General features: G+C 47.2%; 7 protein-coding genes across 7 annotated transcripts; 6 read left to right on the top strand and 1 right to left on the bottom strand.

Moving 5' to 3' along the window:
* Window positions 1–60: 60 nt before the first annotated feature.
* Window positions 61–747, top strand: BU24DRAFT_408428 (uncharacterized protein; the record flags this gene model as incomplete). Its single annotated transcript, XM_033525860.1, has 2 exons — window positions 61–382; window positions 503–747. Coding segments are annotated over 2 exons (567 nt in total), but the record flags the coding sequence as incomplete, so codon positions are not given.
* A 306-nt stretch (window positions 748–1,053) lies between these two features.
* On the bottom strand, window positions 1,054–1,808 carry BU24DRAFT_316371 (uncharacterized protein; the record flags this gene model as incomplete). Its single annotated transcript, XM_033522881.1, has 3 exons — window positions 1,054–1,151; window positions 1,205–1,530; window positions 1,579–1,808. Coding segments are annotated over 3 exons (654 nt in total), but the record flags the coding sequence as incomplete, so codon positions are not given.
* Window positions 1,809–1,860: 52 nt separating this feature from the next.
* On the top strand, window positions 1,861–3,063 carry BU24DRAFT_441051 (uncharacterized protein; the record flags this gene model as incomplete). Its single annotated transcript, XM_033530407.1, has 2 exons — window positions 1,861–1,936; window positions 2,504–3,063. The coding sequence occupies 2 exons, from the start codon at window positions 1,861–1,863 to the stop codon at window positions 3,061–3,063; spliced, it is 636 nt and encodes a 211-aa protein (XP_033386863.1).
* A 1,984-nt stretch (window positions 3,064–5,047) lies between these two features.
* Window positions 5,048–5,902, top strand: BU24DRAFT_408426 (uncharacterized protein; the record flags this gene model as incomplete). The annotated part of the gene is made up of 1 exon (XM_033525859.1): window positions 5,048–5,902. The coding sequence occupies one exon, from the start codon at window positions 5,048–5,050 to the stop codon at window positions 5,900–5,902; it is 855 nt and encodes a 284-aa protein (XP_033386862.1).
* Window positions 5,903–8,268: 2,366 nt separating this feature from the next.
* On the top strand, window positions 8,269–9,898 carry BU24DRAFT_421506 (uncharacterized protein). Its single transcript, XM_033527746.1, has one exon. It carries the CDS (start codon window positions 8,298–8,300, stop codon window positions 9,501–9,503), a length of 1,206 nt encoding a protein of 401 aa, XP_033386861.1. The 5' UTR covers window positions 8,269–8,297; the 3' UTR covers window positions 9,504–9,898.
* A 2,170-nt stretch (window positions 9,899–12,068) lies between these two features.
* BU24DRAFT_390501 (SNF-domain-containing protein) lies at window positions 12,069–14,511 on the top strand (the record flags this gene model as incomplete). The annotated part of the gene is made up of 3 exons (XM_033525074.1): window positions 12,069–12,730; window positions 12,801–13,725; window positions 13,786–14,511. The coding sequence occupies 3 exons, from the start codon at window positions 12,069–12,071 to the stop codon at window positions 14,206–14,208; spliced, it is 2,010 nt and encodes a 669-aa protein (XP_033386860.1). The 3' UTR covers window positions 14,209–14,511.
* A 4,232-nt stretch (window positions 14,512–18,743) lies between these two features.
* BU24DRAFT_449952 (uncharacterized protein) lies at window positions 18,744–19,309 on the top strand (the record flags this gene model as incomplete). The annotated part of the gene is made up of 2 exons (XM_033530983.1): window positions 18,744–19,058; window positions 19,121–19,309. Exons 1-2 carry the CDS (start codon window positions 18,771–18,773, stop codon window positions 19,307–19,309), a joined length of 477 nt encoding a protein of 158 aa, XP_033386859.1. The 5' UTR covers window positions 18,744–18,770.
* Between the last annotated feature and the right edge of the window lie 1,648 nt (window positions 19,310–20,957).

The following is a 20,957-nucleotide window of genomic DNA, read 5'->3' as shown; positions in this document are numbered from 1 at the left end:
TGCGCTGGCGATGAAGTGTCTCTCTCAGAAGATCCTGACACTTTCCTCCGCATCTGCCAGTCAGCCCACGGCATTTTCGTTCCTCAGGCAGATATCTCAACATATGGACTCGTAAAGCTAGTAGAGATCATTGAAAGATATCAGATCAAAGCCACTGCCCAAATTTATGGGTTGGCCGAATTTTGCTGGATCGTTCAGACTTTGGAGCCCGCCAAGCTGTCAACAAAGCAGATAACCCATCTTCTACAGGTAGCAAAAGTGCTTAGCGTTGCAAAACTCCGGCAGTTTCTACGTGACATATTTTTGCATTATCGCATTGATACTGGATATTTCTTCCAGGAAGAAGAAAAAGAAGAAGAAGAAGGACTTCATCTGTTACTAGGTAAGAGAGCATTGCAATAATTACAAATCAAATATTAAGGCGACTCTATAGCAAGTGCAGTAAACTGTATTAAGTTTACACATAATAAAGTGGCATGCAGCCTGCTGAAGTACTATGAAGCGGCTAGCTACCAACATGATTCCAACGCTGAATATGCACAGAACATGTTTGCTATTGGCATCTGGATACTGGAAGAGTACCCAAGTTTACATATCATCCGCAAAAAGCTGAACAGTGTCCCGTGCAGACATTACGATGCTGGGATCGACAGAGGTATTTGGGATGCTCTTGGAATTATCGCCCAGGCAGAAGAAGACTTTTCTACGTCGATAGAGTGGGCTACTGGCAACAGTGAAAAGGATTAGCGTAGCTATATGGTAACAAAAACACAAGTTGCGTGATCAGGAGAATGTATATCACCGAGGACACTGATGATGACCCCGATGGGACCTGATCATTGCTCTGGAGCTGGAACGTAAATTTCCCGTGTCAACAACATGCGGACTCTGTTATCCAGGCTTCTCGGGAACTGCAGTGGAATTATTTTATAGCAATCAATCGGGTATGCCATTTTCATTGCGACTCTTCGGCTAGTTTTCCTCAGCATTTCCCTCTAATTTTCTAAAATGAAATTCGTAATTATATGATCCTCATCACCATGGACTGGAACGATGTTCGCAACTCTCCATATGAGCTGAATTTCCTTGGGTTCTGATCGCATCGAAAGATGCAAGACATTCCCAACAGAATTCATAATAGCATACCGAGCCTAGTTTGTTTCAGCCTCTGAAAGCTCGACCATAAGGCAGTGAGTATACGTACAGGTCATGTGATCGCATCCCCCATTCTTCTCGATATTCCGATTGCATCCAGGTCCAGGGCATCTCTTTGTAAGACAACTGATGGCTCTGACGCTTGCATTCTCTTCAAGGATCCGTTGCTCATTTCGTTGACGATCGTATTGCTCACACGTGAGACCTTCGTGCCAATTGACGTTGTGAATCACGCATTGACGAGAACCACAAGCATTGCATTGGAAGATGTTTCCTGCACCCTGATGTATCTGGCCGGATGTGCACCCCGGTGTCCCGCACCAACGAAAGTCTGGAGTGCTGGCTAGACTGCTACGAGTGACTAATTCATCGTATCTATAAACTGTTAGAAGTTTGCGCATCTAAATAGAATATGCTGAATACCTTTCGAAAACTTGCCGCGAAGCATGATACTTTACCTCATAGTAACTCAAGATGTGACGACACCCGTTACCAGGGCATTTAATGCTGTTGCACCCCTTGGTTTCCAATTGGGATTTGATCCATTGAGAAAGACACCTAGAGCACGTAGTCGGTTTGTGCGTACATTCGTCTAGAGCAGGAAAGTGTCGTGCGCGGAGATTTTCCTGGCACACATCGCATCTAATGAGCCTCGATGTTTCTGTTGAAGGGATATTTCTTATTGTTCTCGTAGAGACTGGTTCTATGGGTGGAATATCGTCGAGAGCGATGGGGTCATCTCGAGTACCCTTTCCGATGAGAGGACTTCGCGGGTCTCGAAGTGAATGTCGTGTGCGAGAAGAACGACCATTTGGATTCCAGCGAGCGGATTTTTTGTTACGAGTACGGAAGTCGCCTTGTGCTGGAAGACGTCGCGTGGCAGAATTGAAGGTTGGTTGTGATTCTTGTTCCATCCGGCTGGTTGAAAGGGTGGATTCCGAGGAGATAGTCATTGTATGGAGAAGAGAATGAAATAGACAAGACAGAAAATGGCAGTCTGTGTCAGTACAAGAATATAAGTATACAGTCACACGGCCCGGGTAGCTTATCGTGTTCCCGCCCCCATCCATCAGTCGCTTCATTGGGGATGCTCGTCCCACAACTTCCCTTGAAGCGTAAACCGGATACGGCGTAGGACCCACACAAGCAATGCCACCCCAAAACGAACTCTGTGCCGATCAAATATTGCTTGCCTTCGGGTGAAAACATTACGTTCGCGCTAGACCTCGCTGAGGACATAAATAGCATAGAGTCACTCAATAGTTACCACATTCAATGCCCGACATGCTTAGCATAGCCCTTGTTTCTCTGTACCTCTCTCAGCTGATATCTTCTACGACTATATCAGTCACCCCGCATGATCAGTACTCCTCTTCTATCGGCGTTCTAGGTTGCTACATCGACACTAACCGCGTAGCATATTTCCCATTCGCTCCGGGATGCAACAATCTCTGTGTACACATCTGGTCAGAACAAGCTGATTTGTATCTTCTTCATGTAGATCAGTCTGGGGGTGCATTTGACATATCTTACGATGCATGGAACTTCTTGAATGTCGGCGAGTCAGCGATAACGCGGCCATCTACTGGTGGCGGTATATCCGTGGGATACAAATTTGTTGACATGGCACATTGTGCGTCTTTAGTCCAGACGCCTGATGGCAAGCTACCTCTCATGGCAGCAAATTCGATGAATTATTACACTGCATGCATGGAAATGGGCATATCCGAGAAGTCTACCCTCTATAATATCCAAGATGCCTCCTGCACCCTTGGATATAATGAAATATGCTTTCTTGATCTCTTAGTTAGCAATCAGCCATCTTGCCCACACATACTGGGCAGCCAGGAGCCTTTAGAAGGACTGCAAGTTAAAAATATCGTATACGGCAGCTCTTGTACTGCTTAAGCAAGAACATGAGCAATAATCACAAATTGTTCGGTGCTCAATAGACTGTGCTACATTCCTAAAGAAACTGTGTTTCGAAGCTATAAATAACTCCGCCAATAGTTTCGTTGTTTTAGCATAGTTTGCCAAAATTAGGAGTGCAATGCAGATCTGTGAGGTACAACCGTGATTGGCATAAAGACACTAGGCGGTTGGTTGCAGTGCAGCGGGGATACGAACTTAGTCTGAACATATAAATGCTATTGTGACCCCTTCATGTATCCACGATAATAACCATCATTCTGCATTCTCTTGGACGCCATTGGAAATCTCAGTATGGGTGACATGAGCATCTGGTCGCATTTGTTTGGTACATGTTTGTTTGTATTAAGTGCTATTTTTTTCACTGCAACCTGCCCAGACCCCTTTGCACAGCAAGCTATTGTTATCTACATTTACCACGTTGCAGCTGCGCTCTGCTTTTTATGCTCAACAATATATCATCTCTTTGCTCACAGTATGTCAGCAAATAGATGGCAGTGTGCCGATCATTCTAGCATTGCCATCTTTATTTGGGCATCAACTGTCTCATTCATCTTTTTCTCCTACAACAGTGAGGGTTTCATTCAGTTTCAGATTATAATTACATCTGCACTGCTGATTTTAACTCTACTGTATATATGGACAACATGGTCTAGTCTATTAGGCAGACAACACCGGATCGCCATTCATGCTGCTTTTGGTGGAGTAGCAACACTCCCTGCTGTCTACCACTGGTACAGTTATACAGAAGGACTAGAGCTTCAAGCTGCATTTGCAAAATTAGTGTTTATCAATACTTTAGGAGGCTTTATCTATGCAACCAAAATCCTTGATAGTGCTCTAGGAGAGGCCCTAAATCTATCAAACATCAGTCATCACACTATGCATGTCGTGGTTGTTCTAGGAGCGTGGATATACAGGCAAGGTCTAGTAGAACAGTATAGCAGAACAGTATAGTAGAGGAGTTATTATGACTCTGAGTTAGTCATAGCTACGAGTAATGTCTATTTTGCTACATAATTACATGAGGATCTGAAGTTATGACCGAACCTGCAAGCTAAATGGCGGGAGTGCCTTAGGCATTTTGACACTATTATAATTGTGTACTCTTTAAACTCCCTTGTCATGCTAATACAGTTGTTGGAAGAGCATACTTTGGCTGAATCTTTTAGGGGATCTAGGAATTTGTTTGTAACCATAAATTCGTTCTCGTCACTTAGGTTTGCAGTAATCGATTCCCATCGGCTAATCTCACACTCCGTTATCTTGTTTGTAATAGCTTCCTTCCTTTCAAGAGGTAGTCCCTCCTTCCCTTCAAGAGGTAGTCCCTCCATAACAGCAATGCGCGTAGACGTTTGTTGCATGCTGTAAAATGCTCTTACTGCATCCTGGTCCGCCAGGGATGAAAGTACTGAACAGATTGTATCTAAGCTTTCGTCGCCTCATTTCAGAATGATACTATCAAGTTTGACTAATCCAGGCCATAGCGTGGAATCTAACAAGTCAAAGAGGAAAAAGTTGTCCTTCCGACAGCCCTGCTGAAGCTCAATAAAAAACGATCGATCGTCTTCTCGCGATTTGTACAGTATTGCTTTCTCCTCTGAGTTAGCAAGACCCCATCTATAGGCTAAATATTCGCTCTTGGTTGGCATAAAGAGTGTTAATTGAATGTGCAGGTGCTTGTAAGGTAGGAAAGGAATGTGGGATATATATTCATGGCCATGGAAGGAGAGTACATACATGAACTTTCTCATGCCCTCCATTATTTGCACGGAAGCCTCACTTTCAACCTTAATTATAGCACCTCAAGTTTTACACCCCCTTTTTTACACCTTAACGCTCTTACCAATAATATCTTTAAGAAGAAGTATTTAAAAGACATGTTGTCTCTAATTCAGTACAGACAAAAAGCCTCTGCAGTACTACAACGTCTATTTCAGAGCCGCAGTAAGCGCTGTATAGGATGTTTCATATTCAAGAACTCAAGAACGAAGTTACAAAACTTCTACCAAACTCTTCATTCTTAGACTTCCTAGAAGCAACTCCTTCTCGAGCCCCTGAGCATTCGAAGATATGGAATCGCATTTTCAACGATAATGGAAAATGGCTAGACTATGCCGTCACTCATCACAATGTCCAACCTGTTCTCCTCTGTAGCGACTTTAAAAAGAGAAATCCTTACATAATCCTCTGTATAATGGACTATGGCGGCGATCTTTGTTATGATGAAGAGAACTTTAAGAAGAGTTTAAGACCATACAAGAAGGACAAGAATACAGGGCTGCTGAAATTTAAACGGACATCTATCAAACAGACATCTGGTAAACGGAAATCTAGGTGGAGAGGCCTCACACTGCGAGTTTTCGGCATGTATTCTGAAGTTGCTTACACGTCTGATTGGGAATCACATCGCCTTATTTCTCAAAAGACTGAAGACACTTTAGGTCTTCAATATTGCTTTTGGACAGACACAGACAGGAAGATCCAGACAGTTCAAAGAAACGAAATACGTGGTATAGATGGCACAGTTACAAGAATAAAGGATCTCGCCCCAATATTTACAGTAAACCTGCCAATATGTCCTGATAAAGGACCAATAGAGATAGTATTCGCCTGGGGGAACATCAAAGTTGTAGAGCCTCACCAAAGTAATAACTTTCGCAATTACTATGGAGTTGAGCTTGTTGATTATTGGACCTTCACATTCCCACATTACAAAGAAAACCGATACAGAATCAAGGACTGGACTCGTGTTCACGAACAGGATGCTATAGTAGAAGGGAGGAGATCCGCAAAAGGAGTGTCGAATGAGATCTGAGGTTGACCTCGAGAAGAGCTATCGATTACAGCATTTAGAATCTGTGTCTCTTGTTTCAGGATTTTGTAATGCGTTAGGTGTTCGATATTTTGTAACTAACGTGCCAAGATTTTCGACTTTTATATTTAAGTGTCAATTTTTAAGTCTTACATCTTACCTTCTACCCTATCTTAAAGCACAAGTAAACTTTGACAATAACTTACAACCCTTCTGCGCATGACACATTCCCAACAAAGATACAACACGAAAGAAGAAATTAAGCATTCTCTCTAAGTATATCTGTAGACATGGGAGCGCAACTAAAGGCAAGAAGAGCTGCGAACAACAACTACTACAAGCTATTAAAAACTCTTGGCAAGAAGTTCACCAAATTATCAGTAGACTAGTTAGTTGATTAATTGTTGCCCACTCTGCCGGAGACTTTATGTACTAAAACCCGTTTACACCCCCACCCCCGGCCCCCGCACTCAATCAATCTCGCCTTCGTGCACCTAACGTATCCTATCAGTAAGCTGCCCACATCAGTAAGCTGCCCACCTACCCACCACCACCACCACGATTTCTCCTCCTCAATTAGCAATGGCGAAGACAAAACGCGTCAATCAATCGTCACAGGAAGGCAGATTGCTGCTAGCAGCTGCAGCAGTCAAATCAGATCCTAGTCAATCAGTTCGCTCAATTGCCGACGCGTTTGGCGTCCCACGGTCAACCCTACGATTACGCCTACGAGGCACCCTTCCACAACATGAGAAACGAAGCACGAATCGAAGACTGCTCCTGTCAGAAGAACAAGCGTTGGTTCACTGGATTCTTGACCTTGATCGTCGTGGCTATCCTCCTCGAGCTATTGCTGTTGAACGAATGGCCAATACATTGCTTGCAGCACGCGGTTGCAACCCCCCACCTCTACCTGTAGGCAAGTGCTGGGTGACGCGTTTTGTCAAGAGCCAGGCAGAGCTACAGACAAAGTGGAACAGGAAATTCGACTATCAGCGCGCAAAATCAGAGGATCCTGTCGCAATCAGTGCGTGGTTTCGCCTGGTTCAGGACATTCGCCAGACACACGGTGTCTTGGATGAGGATATCTACAATTTTGATGAGACAGGATTCGCGCTTGGAGTAGCAGCAACGTCAAAAGTGATTACAAGTTCTGACAGAGCTGGTCGAGCAGTTGCAATTCAACCAGGCAATCGTGAATGGATCACGACAATTGAAGGCATCTGCGCGTCAGGCCAGACTATTGCTCCTTTCGTGATCCTGTCTGCAAAGCAGCACCAATCTAGCTGGTATCACGACCTGCCTCCTGAATGGATGATAGCTGTTAGTGACAATGGATGGACAACTGATGTCCTTGGCCGTGAGTGGATCAAGCATTTTGACAGACAAACCAGGTCTCAATCACTTGGTTTCTATCGACTCTTGATTCTCGATGGCCATAGTAGTCACGCTACACCAGAATTTGATAGCTACTGCAGAGAGAACAACATTATCACGCTCTGCATGCCTGCTCATACATCTCACGTCCTACAGCCGCTAGATGTAAGCTGCTTCTCGCCTTTGAAACGCGCGTACGGTCAGGCAATCGCTGAAATGGCGCGGCGAAAAGTCTATCATATTGACAAAATCGACTTCCTAGAGACGTATAAGGACATTAGAAAGACAGTTTTTACAGAAAGGACTATCAAATCAGGCTTTCAGGATGCAGGGCTTGTCCCGTTCTGTCCAGAACGTGTCCTATCGTCGCTTTCAGTGGTCAGAACTCCGTCACCCCCTCGCCTTGAACTTGACAATTCAAGAGCCTGGGTGGCTGAAACGCCTCACACGATTGACCAACTTGAGCAGCAGGCTCGACTGATTCGTGACTTGCTTAATCGTCAATCACAGAGTCCTAGCAGTATTGCAATTTCTCAGCTAGTCAGAGGTTGTCAGATGGCAATGCACTCAGCTGCTATCTTGATAGAGGAAAACACGCGGCTCCAACAATCTGTAACGCGCCAAAAAAAAGAAGCAGCAGAGGAAAAGACAGTATATAGCAGTTGGAGGCGCTCTGCAGTCAGAGGAAGGTCAGAGGTTGGCTCAGGAGGCTGATAGATTGATTGAAGAGACAGATCGTTTGCAAGCAGAAAGGCGACCACGCGCGCCAAGAACCTGTTCAAATTGTCATGAACAAGGCCATATTCGGACGCAATGTAGACAGAGATAGTCTTGATCCAATCAAACAATAATCTCCTTGGTTTCAAAGGTGGTTGGTGATACAATTTGAAATTGGTGGTGGTGGTGGTGGGTAGGTGGGCAGCTTACTGATGTGGGCAGCTTACTGATGTGGGCAGCTTACTGATAGGATACGTTACAAACTCACTACTTACCTCATCCACCCCGCCTCCAACCCAGAGCCATGTCGAAACCGTCCAGCCCATTCACCTCCTATACCGACACCGCCAGTACCTACTGGCCGCCCGGCTGGAACTTCCAGCGGTATGCCCACGCCACGCCCGCGGACAACGCCGCGCTGTCGGACGAGGAGCGCGCCAAGATGCAGGCCGGCTTCCGCGAAGCGCTCGGCGAGGACGGCGTTATGGAGATGGCCCGCGTCGTGTGGCAGGAGCAGCTGCGCCGCATGAAGCTCGAGAAAGAGTCTTCTTCTGCCGCCACCGCGTCTTCATCGTCGTCTGCGCAGAAGCAGCAGCAGCAGCAGCAACGGCCTCAGCCACCTCCCCCCGACTGGCTCAAGACTTGGCGCAAACGGGCGGGCGGCGACGGCGGCGGGGCCTGGGGCTTCGTCGCGTTCTGTACTTCCAGTGCCATCGCCGCCATGCCGGAATCGGACATGGCCAAATTCCACACACGCGCACGGGAGATGGCGGAAATCCCGACCCAGAAGGCGCTGGAGGAGGAAGGGCAGCCGGCCGACGAGATCGCCGAGGCGCGACGCTCGTTCGAGATCCGCTGGGTCGAGGTGGACGACGACGACGAAGACGCCAAGGGCGAGGAAGGAAAGGTGGAGGCGGGGACGGGAGGAGACTGGGTTGAGAAGGCGCGCGCCAGTTATCGCGCCATGCGCGAGTCTGGCGTCCTCCCGTCGGGTCTCGATCTGCCCGTCTTCCTCTGCGCATCACCCGCCGCCGTGGCCTCGGTGCTGCGGACGTCGCCGGCAGAAGCGAAGGAGGCGCACGAGGGGAAACCGCGTTGGCGATCTGGCGACGTCCCGTTCCTGCTGGTCGCGGCCGCGGAGACGGAGCAGGGGATCGTCGAGGACGACGACGAAGAAGAAGAAGAAGAAGAAACCAAGGTTGGCGGTGGGGAAAGGAGCTGGTTCAAGCCCGTTTTCAAAGCGGCCGCCGAGGTGCTGGTGGACGAGCTCTGGTGGGTCGTCGCGGAGCAGATGATGTCGCTGGGCCAGATGACGAGGTTTGTTCGGGGCGCGACGGTGGCTGAGGAGCATGTCACGACGACCGAAGAAGAGAGGCAAGGGGAGGGAGGAGAGGCGGCTGATGTTGGTAGTGGACGGGCCGAGGAGTCGGGCCATGACGACGGGCTGGATGACATCTGGTGGACAGTTCACATGCCGCCGCGTCAGATGAGGAAGAGGCGGAGGGTATGAGCGAGATCTGGATAGTGAGTCCAAAGAGCTAACCCGAGATACTTTTCTCTTCAAAGTACTTCATCCGTTTGGTGCCGGGGATGGGGATGAAATCTAGAAATCAAGAGAAGTTGGGACCTAGATAATTTGGGGAACCAAGTGTGCATATGCTATATCGAGAAGAAAAACCTGTAACTCTTAGAACTGATTACACTGGGGAGGTCATTATATCTCATTCAATTAACATTCTACTAAAAGAGGGTGACCGTTCTCAGGGGTTATCTACGACACTAACGACAATCCATGTGACGGGGCTTTCCGTAGACTGACTGCTACGCTGTGGCCCGTAGGGGTTCTGGTGGGAAATAGGTAAGATGTAAGTAGTAACAAGTCACTTAGGTGTAAACGTCAATCAATCACTACGTGAGTATGTGTTGCCAAAGACTCAACAGTAATCTTCCGTGTAGAACTGGATGCAATCAATGTATCGTGGATTGACGATGAGTACCTATCTATGGAATACATGCTGCTTATATAGACGCTCTCCTTGGCAGGTTAGTGGATGAGTACTTGCTAGCAAGTACTAACCAACTATCTGAGACTTCGTACTTAGCAGTCTGACTTGGATTACTATCTACTAACCCACACGTGATCCCAGGTCACGTGTTTATGTTGTGCCAAGCGTCATCCCGAGGTCCCCATTCCACGACTCTGGGTTGCTGCTAACCCAGTTGTAGCTGTTGTTGTTTAGCATAGCCATAACAATCCACGTTCTTGTATCATTGTATGGCCAACAGAGCAAAGATGCCCCTGCTAGATATCTAGTAGAGACTACTGCAGCCCAACAATAGCAGCTATGTAACGGGGTCGTCTGAGTAGGGACTTAGACACGTGACCTCGAAGGGGTTCTGTTGAGTAATGAGGGCCGTAGGCGTAGTATTAATATACTGGTAAGGTTGAACGTCAATCAATCACTGTTGCGCAAATGTGTTGCCAAAGATGTCACAAGTAATCTTCCGTTAGGAAACTGGATGCAGAGAACTGTATCGTGGATTGACGATGAGGACCTATCTATGGGATACATTCTGCTTATATATATGAGTACGCTTGGCGGATTCGTTGGGTTCGTGGGACGAATCCACGAATCCGTCACGTGTCCAAGTCACGTGTCCAAGTCACGTGTCCAAGTTATGATCTGCCTCGTCGGCATAGAGCCTGTCCGCGTACTCCTGTTCCCAGAGGTCCTCCTCGTAGGATTCCCTGTCGCCCTCCGGCCACTCAGAATCGTCACTGTTCGGTTCATCCGTAACAATTACACTATACCTGTAAATAAGAGCATCAAGGAACAACAAGAGCTATAAGGCTACTTGCGCACTACCAAATATATCCTGTTATTCCTCTCACTCAATTGTGCCTGATAGCCCCTAACTAATCACGTCTTATAGATAGATCGTGACAGTAACACAGGCAGCCAGCCTAATGCGCCTACCCTCTGTAGTTACCCTAACTAAACACCTGCTTCCGAGATCCGTCTTGGATATTCTTGGGGTTGTCTTGGCAAGCATATGCTAATCCTACAACAACAAGTGTTCGATATGTGCAACATTCTGTATACATCTTATCTTTCAGTTTAAGCAATACACTGTACTGTGTACAGAATACACAGAAGTATAGCTATAGTAGAGAGTTCCTATGTGCTTAGCTTAGTATTACTTGAGCTCTACTAGAGAAAACTTACTATATACAACATCTATCAACATTAGTAACTGAATTTTCTTTCGTTAGCATCTACTGTATCTACAGCAACAGAAGTCGATGCTTAACGTGAGCACGATGGAAGCTATATTCCTGGACGGTTGGACTGGTGCAGATGACTCGGCCATATCCCATTCAGTCGCGCCATGGCCTGCCTAGATAGCTCCTATTGCTTGCAATCTAACTGTACGTACATGTTATAAACTCATATAACTAATCCACTACATACCACCAATATTACAACTCCCAGAGGGAGGTTGGAATTCATGGAATAAGAAACGAGAGCGCGTGTGAAACCCACCAAAAGCAATGTCGCCATCTCACACTGCCACGCGTGCCAAATGATCTAGTCCCGCTTTCTACTAACAGGTTACGTCTAGTAAGGCAATCTACATGTGGTTCAGAGCTTGGCTAATGCTCAAGCTTTTCTGCCATGTTATCCTAGCAGGATTGTGCTTACAGGCCATACAGTGTCCAATCAACTTCCGCAACAACCCAGTTGTAGCACCATTGGGGCGTTGCTGTCGCCTCCCAGTGCCTGGTTAATGCTGCCCATGACGTCTGTGTTGACGGCCGTAAGATGAGAACTTTTATGTCCTTCTTGGCGGATTATCGCACGACCATATCCTTGAGACCTTTTGTACAAAACGAGTGCCCTAACCGTTGATAGAATGCTTTTTCTTTCAACTCATCGGGTTGGATGTCTCTGTATTCAACCCCAGGCCTCTATGTTGCACTATAGCTACATAGTTCTAGACACCGCGCGAAATTAGCATCATCTCCACCTCGAAATTTTACTCAAGACCTTTCTCCTGGAGCTTATCAGACAATATGGTTACTGTCTCTCTGGTCAAACTTCGCGATTGGATTGCCCCGCCACCGAAAACATCAGATGACGGACGAGATCAGTGGCCTTCGCGTGCCGCCTTTCTTTTAGCTGCCATGGGAGGGTGTGCAGGTCAAGGAAACCTGTTGAGATATCCAAGTGTTGTTTATAACAACTATGGCCTTCAATGGTTTGTTCCCTACTTACTGGCCGTCTTCCTCATCGCTATCCCCACTCTCATATTGGAGATCTCCATTGGGCAGGCATACCGAGGCGGAACCGTGATTGCGTTCAACAACATTAATAAGAGGCTCAAAGGTGTCGGTCTGGGTCCCATCTTCGTCAGCTTCATCGTTGTCCAGTATTTCACCGTTAACCTGGCCTGGATCATGAACTATTTCCGACATTCTTTTACTAGCCCATTGCCGTGGGAGGGGAGAATCGAGGATTTCTACTGGAACGATATCCTGAAGGTAAAGGATGAGGTCCCTGGCAGCCTGACAAATGACGGCAAGACGGTTTCATCGTATACATCGTATCCAGGAAAGGCCTTGCTTGGTGAAACGGTCGGTTGGAGCGTTTTCATCTGGTTTCTGATTTGGATCTCTATCGTCCGCGGTGTCGGCATGACCGGAAGAGTAGTGTATTTCACTATGGGTTTGCCTATGTACGTTTGTCATATAATGCGTTTTGCCTCCACTGGTTGTTTCAATTGCTAACAATCAGGTGCAATACAGTGTGACTACCATCATCTTTGTTGGGCGCGCACTCTCTCTCGAGAATGCTGGAGAGGGCGTCAGGCTATTGTGGGCAACCTGGCGAACCGATCAATTGGCATCTGGCACCGTATGGCAAACCGCTGTCGGCCAAGTCTTTTTCTCGACTGGTATTGGCTTCGGATACTTTACATCTTATGCCTCATACAACCAAAAGCACTCGAATGCCGTAATGGATGCCATTTTGATCTGCGGAAGCAATGTTCTGTTCGAAAACTTTGCCGCATTTGCCGTCTTTGGAGTTGTAGGATTTCTTCGCAGGTGGCCACAAGATGGTGTCAGGTTGGGAGCTTTCGTTGTTGGTTTTCTCACACTCCCAGAGGCCGTTTTGCAGATGCCCGGTGCCAATTTCTGGGCTGTCCTTCTATTCTTCACTCTCGTGGTGCTTGGGTTCAGTTCGGCCTTCGTCATGCTGGATGCTGTCGCGACACTGGTCGTCGATTCAGGTGTAAAGTATTCACGTCCTGTTGTCGTCAGTGCGCTTACGTTAGTCTCGTTTTTGATGTGCCTACCATATTGCACGGAGTTCGGCTATCACCTGCTCGATGGAATCGATAGATGGGTCAACAATGTGGCACTCATCTTCGTTGTTTGGTCAGAGGTCGTGAGTGCGACCACTGTCTATCGCTGGTCCGATGTCATCGCCCAGGTTGGACCAGTGGCATTCTATGTCTACAACCTCGGTTTCTTCGGGGCCCAAGTCTTCGGTATCGCGTTGGCTCATGGACTCTCCAATCCTGTAGCAGGTGTTATTGCTGGCATAGGATTCTTCGTGGTTTGCAGCATTGCATCCGTGCTCCTTGCTGAGACTCCTTCTGTGAAAGCTGCATGGCTCTGGGGAATGAACGTTTTCACGTCTCGATTCTGGTACCTTGCATTTTACTCGGTAAGTTTCATTTCCGCGGGATGTGTTGTACTTGAAAATAGTCTAACTCATGTTCCCAAGGGCAACCAACTACGACGTGATCTGAATATCATTGTTGGTCAGGGCAGAAATTGGAAGATCCCTATTTTCCTTCCGCTACTCCTTCGATACGTTAGTGGTCCTGTCTTAGCCATTATTTTCAGCTTTGCCTTTCCCGAGTTCCATCAGAACCGCTATAGCCCAATGATGATTGCTGGCTTCATTCTTGCCAATCTGGGTCTTGTTCTGATCGTTCTTGGCTTTGTCATGCCAAGGTATTACGACATCTTTATACCCCCACATCGACGTAGTGAGGGAACAGAACCAACAATCGCCAACGAGCCCAAGGGTGAGATCGAGGCGAGAGCCGCTCACCAAGCGAGAGATTACGAGCAGTCTTTCGGCAATGCGGAAAATGGCATGGAATTTGCCTCCAGTGAGCACGAGAAATCTCACGGCAAATAGACGCGTAGTCACCTATTGATGCTATTTGGAGGGTGGGTAATTGCAAAACAATTAACGGATGTGAAATGCTTCGAATGGCATTGGTTGAAATCTTTATATATTTAGTCATTTCACCACGAATATGTTAAGCTGGTGCGATGGATGAGGAAGGTCAGGTGCACCATCGATCTTAGGGGCCCTGGATCTCGTAGGCAAAAGAGAATACCTCGCCATCGAATGTTGCCATACCGGGTATTATATTTCGAAGATAAGGCATAATGGAACATGGTTAGCTGCAACGCTGTGCGGTTTGATTCAGTTTCTAGATACAATTCATAATTAGTTCTAGAAGAAGAAGAAAAACGGTTAGAGTCGGGGCCTTGTCCTACATCCAACTACATTTGCGCGTTATTCTAAGCCTTGGGTATGCATTGAGCATAGATTGCTAGGTAATGTGGAATGCCTTGTGTGCGAGGGGTGTTACAACGTTGTTTTATTGACAGCATCAGTCAGCTCTTAGAACGCTTTTGGTGTAAGTTTGAAGGCGATTTCACTACAAGGCAGATATAGCCCGAACTGACACTGGTTACTGGCTAAGCGGTAGATTTTTCGACTTACTCGCTATCATTGTGACCAAATATCTGTAATATCGAGTTCCATGTGTCGACTAGTTTCGAAAGCTGCATTGCGTGAGTTTGGACAATGTCTCAACGAGATTGTGCTAGGCTGGTACATCATTATTCACGGTAGAGAGCCTAGTCTTACAACCACTGCAACACTGCCAGATGCCACATTTATGACCCATAGTAAAACTGTATCAGTTCACGTGGTTGAAGCATTCGCGCATCTCGCAGACAGACATCATATGAGTGGAAACACTTTCTTGCACGGGAGATATTTTACCAGAGGAGCCACCTGTTGGTAGATACTGACCTGAAGTTGTGGCGAATACCTATTACAGGTTGCTCTTGGGGTCAACTTTCTCTTGGATTTATTGAGGGATTGTATGGCCAAAGATGGATTAATAGACTCTGAGGGGGACACAATAGTACGTAGAGACCAGAACAGCACAGTTGCTTCATAGCGTCGTGCAACATATCTAAAAAAAACATCAGGGCATCAAAACTACTTCCAATGAAAACTTTTGGAACCAAAACCAAATTGCATTCTTCCTATGACACAAAGTACGGACAAGTAATGATAGTCACTCACTCCGTTAGATCATCCAATGAATCCAGAAGAATAACATCCGGCCCATGATTTCATTGTTGCCGCAAAGCGTATATCTGGGACAGTAAAGTTATAAGGTGATGGTAACAAAGACATTGCCCTATTAAGCCTTGAACTTCTCTTAATAGCCGTCCAGAGGGCGGGTTAATTGCATGGATATATTACGGCGCCAATGTCGAACGCTTCTACAGATCACAAACCAATAATCCAGTCGTCCATTATTTGCGTGTTTATCTTGCTTGCATAGGTAGGTGGTACGGAATGGGTAGAAACATGTGTACATGGCTGGAACTGTTCGTATCGGTAGTATGCAAATGGGGTTCTGGACTTTGATACTATCTTCATGGCCTTGGACGAATCGTAGAGTTGTGTGAGCTTCAACGCTTGCTGCTAGCCAATTTGGTTGTGATAATGTGGGCTGTGATAAGGCTGGAGAATGGAAGGTAGAGACGACCAACGAGAGCTCCAGCGGCGTAAAAGAAATGCAATTGATATTTCATAATACACCAATTTAGCGACACATGCCTGAATCCACGAACCTATTATGGGGCCATTTTCGCATCCGATGTCTTGGGAGAGAACATACAGGGTTCGCAGGGTAGCTGCACCGGTTGGGTTGCACAACCCACGAGCATCGTCGTGTGACTGGATCAGAAACGCCTGTGCTAAGGGGTTAACAGCCTAGTAGTCAAACATTAGTACTTGTAATTTATTGGAGTATATGCGAGCGCGGCAGCATGGAGAGCCTTACATGTCATGGCACCGATTGGAGAGTAGTCGGTAATGTCGAAAACACATCTATATGCCAGGTAATGCCTGAGATACCGCCGATTCGAGGATGGTGGTGAATGTATGTACAGAGGGTTGACACGTCGGGTTAAACACCTGCTAGTATATATGCACACTTTAACCTTAATAAGTTTCTTTACAGCGTCTAAGAGCAAATAAGAGGCTATATATGCACGTATTGTTCCTTGTCTCTGCTAAAAACGCCAGCAGGTGTTCAACCCGACGCGTCAATCCTCTGTACTTCATAGACACATTCTATCCGACTTCTGCTTACCTTGGCGGCTCTGATACGAGTACAATTTCTGCAATGGCTAAGTTTCCTGAAGAAATTTGAAGTTTCAGGAAGTGCATAAGATTCCGTGATTCGGAGTTACAGGACTACGAAGAATGAACTCATCGAGACACTGACATAGATCTAGACCCCGTAGGACGTCTGCTCTACACGTTCATGCATGTACTGTGTCAAAATCCATGGATCATAATGCTTTTGGCAACGAGGATGGCATGACGAACGGGGGTATGGCATCCATGTATTACCAGAGTGAAGGATCAACGCAGCGCCCATAATAGTAATTTTGACGTGACATGCATGTTGTAGGCATGTATTGATCAAGTATGTGGGAGCTACAGAGGTATCTAGGTGTGCAATTATGCATAGAACAAACTTGGAACATATTATCTTGGACCCTAATATCAATCTGATTGGATTGGTGCCGGTTGGAGAATGGTGGCACGGCGGACGGTGGACGTGACATACCAAGGGTCGATAGCCGCGTAACTTTTGCCTTGGTACGCAAAGTCTAGATAACCACCTCGCAACAATGTATTCCGCAGCCGCTGGCAGGGTTTTAATTATTGATAAATGGAATGCATCTATAATAGGTATATAGAATGTAAGAGTAGCACGTGAGTGGGTAACTACCATGGGGTATCGTTATGCAGGGTCTCCAGTTGTCAGTCCCCGCATAGACGTAGCGATTCTTGTTTTGCGATCGAGAGTTCGGTAATCACTGAAGTGCCTCTCTAGGTAAGAAAGGTAAAGTTCAATTGATTGGTCCAATCTCGGATCTTGGGTTCAGCCACTTCGTGTTGTGCTTTGTTGGATCTGGGGCCTCTTCTCGGCGAGCGAGGGCGCAATTCACCAGAGCCGCATCACCTGCACGACTTCACGGGACGCTGTATTGAGTCCGTGGTCCCCTGTATACATCGCCCGTTCTAAGTCCTGGCGCAGAAAATTCACCAACACGTCCAGGGAACCGTTTGGTGGGTCATTACTTAGCGAGGACCATTACAATTTACAAGTACAAGTATACTCGAACCAACTACTTGTACAGTATTGTGCGTCCAACTAGAGAGAGTAGAGTAGGGCACGCGATCCAAGATGTCTAAATACCCATCAGGAATGGTTGTCGCCAGTTGGCGTCGGATGTGTTCCACAGGCCAAGCGCCTGGGCCTGAAGTGGGAAAAAACCAATAACTACATGTACCTCAATTCCTGTAACAGTAGCACGGGAGGCGAGGCTAGGCCATCCACTATCCAGATTCACACGCATGTGAAGGCGGGCAGGGTGATGGCGCGGAGTTTGGGAATTGAAATTGGAGATTAGGGTGGGGATTGGTGAGAAGCCGGCCCTGTCAGCGTCAGGCAGTAGGTGAACCTCCACCGGGGCGGTGGTCTGTCTGAAGTTGTAAACGAAGGCGCATCGACAAGGTTCTCCAGACGGCTGTGGCGAGCAGGAACGCGAAAGGTGACAGTGCTAAAGACGCCACTAGGGCTTATGAGTACTTCACCTCATCTCACTTCACCATCGTGACCAGCAGACACTTTCTCCGCCCATGAGACACTCGGGCTGGTGCAACATAGCCCAAGTAAAAGGCACCGTGGCGGCGTTGTTGCGCTCAGCTGCGGGACTTTTATCGAGAATTTTAAGAGGCCCCCTTTGTGGTTTCTGCTAGTTCGCTCTTTCTGGGTCATTATCAGTCTTGTTAGTGATATTCAATGCCAGGACGGGTCAGATACAGACACACAGTGTGACGCTCAGAGCAACTAGGAGAGTTGCTTGTTTTTCAGTAAATACGGAGTACGGGTCGTTGCTATTATCCATCCCTCTTGCGGAGTAGTACCACAAACTTTGTAAGGCAACGCGGCCACCCGACCTACAGGTACAGACTAGGATCCAAATTCTATACACAAACATACGGCTACGTCGTATAGCCATTGGATTGGTCCATACTGTGGGATTACCGTGGGATGGACCAGATCTGTTGTTGTACAGCACAATGTATTTCCATCTGCCTGGCACGCGGGGCACTATGCCAATTATCTCGCCCACCAAACACCGTGTCGAGCAGGGTGCTTGTAGTACAGACACTAGACATGGGCATGGGGTTGACCGCAGTACCTGAGGGGTTTGCGATTTGCAGTCAGTAATGCAAATACATTCTGATAGTCGACGAAAGAGAGTGAACACTCGGGAAGATGGGTACTGTGTACCATCCGACCTACCGCAGTGGCTTCACTGTCAGTATATTGTGAACTGGTAACGATCATTGGGAGATTCATCATGTTCCAATTGAGAACGAAAAACAACAACATCAGCCTTAGGGACGACACCCAATTGGTTGGAACGGGGCCTGCACCAATGCGGTCGGGTGAGCGTTGGACATTGGCGCATTTAGTGGTTGTTGTCAATCGTCACAACGGATCGGGCTCTATACCTCATTGGAAGATATGCGACGCCAAAAAGGAGACTAAGGACGACAAGCAACATGATGTGCACGGAAAGGAACGACAAGGAAATGAGCACGATGATCAATCGTTGACAAACATAGAGAGAGAGGGAAAGAAAGTGGTGTGTGTGAAAGAGATGTGCACACACACACGCACATACACATGCATAAGTCCCTAACGTAGATATGCACGTACACAGACACACACACACACACACACACAGAGGAAGAAAATGTTGGGGAAAAGAAGTCGATCAGGGCGGAGAGGGTAGGGATGAGGAAGGGATGGGGAAGGGGAGGGGGTGGCCGTGACTGCGACTGCGACCGTGACCATGATCAGTCGACGCCAAAAAGTCTACCATGCAATCTGTAACATCCAATTGCCTTGAGAATTTGCATCCACAACTCGAAGCAGAAAATCCTACCTCGGCCTTGCCGCTAGGCAACTAGGTAAGTATGATGTGAGCAGATCTTCGTAATTATGTAATTGGATGGTTACTGTACGGAGTAGAGAGTACCTATTGAGTCTTCGGTTCATATGGGTACCGATAAATATTAACGAAAACATGTAATTACGGAGTACTCTTGGAGTCTGTACTAAGAGCGAGATGTTTGCTAGGCCAGGTCGAAAGAAATAAAAAAAAAAATCTGCAAGCCCAAACGGTTGCGCCCAAGGATAACAAGTTGCAGGCTAACAACGGAGTACTAACCAGTGCATGGATTAGGCATGGCACGGTACACGGTACACGGTACAGTGCAGTGCGCAGTGCACAGTGCACAGTGCATTCATGGCATGGATATCGACATGGATTCACGGAGGCACGGGTACGGTACCAAAACAAGTAATCACTTAACTAGAGGCTGCCGATTTCCCCATGGGCCATGGACCATGGCAGCAAGCGCGAGAGTACTCCGTACCTACACAGTAGGTAGTGTGCGTATACGTGTGTCGTGACCTGTTCAGCGCCGAACGACTCTGGGAGAATAATTAGTTACACCGTGAAAGTACCTACGTACGGAGCACTCCGTACAACAATACACCATACGAGAACAGTGGCTGATGGAGGTAGGTCTATTGCTTGTGCTGGCTGTATGGAGTATTTGTTTTCCTTGATTCGACAATGCTGACTGGATGGATCGAGATACGATATGTTCGTACATAGTAGCAAACATGTCAAGTCGTACTCAGAGTAGCAAGTGTAAAAGACTCTACAAACAAACCGTACAAAACACATACACACATTCAGAACGGTACTACTCCATAGGAGCTACCAAGTAGATTGGGAGAAACCAATTAATTTTGGTGATTGCAGTACCGAGTATGGTGGTAGGATGTTGTAACTTGCTTGTGGTTGTACGAGTTTCTCCACCTCTTTTCTTCTTTCCCGGTCCGTGATCAGAACTTCAGCCCCTCTCTTTTGCTCCCCCCCCTCTCCCTCCCCCCTTCCCGCCTCCACCTCCACCTCCTCCCTCCATCCTCCTCTTCGGCCCATCCTACTCGTACATACCTAGTACATACACACAAAGTACTCCGTTCCGTATACATACAATTTTCTACTCCAGTCTCCACCTCGGCCGTCTCTTATTAGAGCCTCCTCTCTCCAGTGTCTCCACATATCAAACCAGTTCCAGTTCCAGTTCCAGTTCCAGTACCAGTTCCGGTCCAGTCCAGTCCAGTCCTGCGGCCTGCCCGACCCCGATTCATCACGATCCCATCCCCTTGTTATAATCCCATCCCCACCACACAGTAGTACTGAATAGGACAAGGACAGCACCACCCACAACAACCACAACCACAACCACCGCTAAGACGACCACCAGTGATCAGGCAATGCTTGCCCCGTCTTGTTTTCTTGGCTACCTAGACCTATCGAATGATTGGCAGGGATGACTCTTCATTGGCCCAGACCAGTTCCTATCCCAGCACACAAACTCACCCGGCCCCGGCTCATCAGTTGGGATTTCCAGACAGAGCAATATCGCCGGCTATGCATGACCCGCGCCCACATGCACACACACAT

This window comes from Aaosphaeria arxii (genome assembly GCF_010015735.1).
Source record: "Aaosphaeria arxii CBS 175.79 unplaced genomic scaffold BU24scaffold_3, whole genome shotgun sequence".
Taxonomy (NCBI): Eukaryota; Fungi; Ascomycota; class Dothideomycetes; order Pleosporales; genus Aaosphaeria; species Aaosphaeria arxii.
The sequence above is the reverse complement of the archived record's forward strand: the minus strand, read 5'-3'. Positions and strand labels throughout refer to the sequence as shown.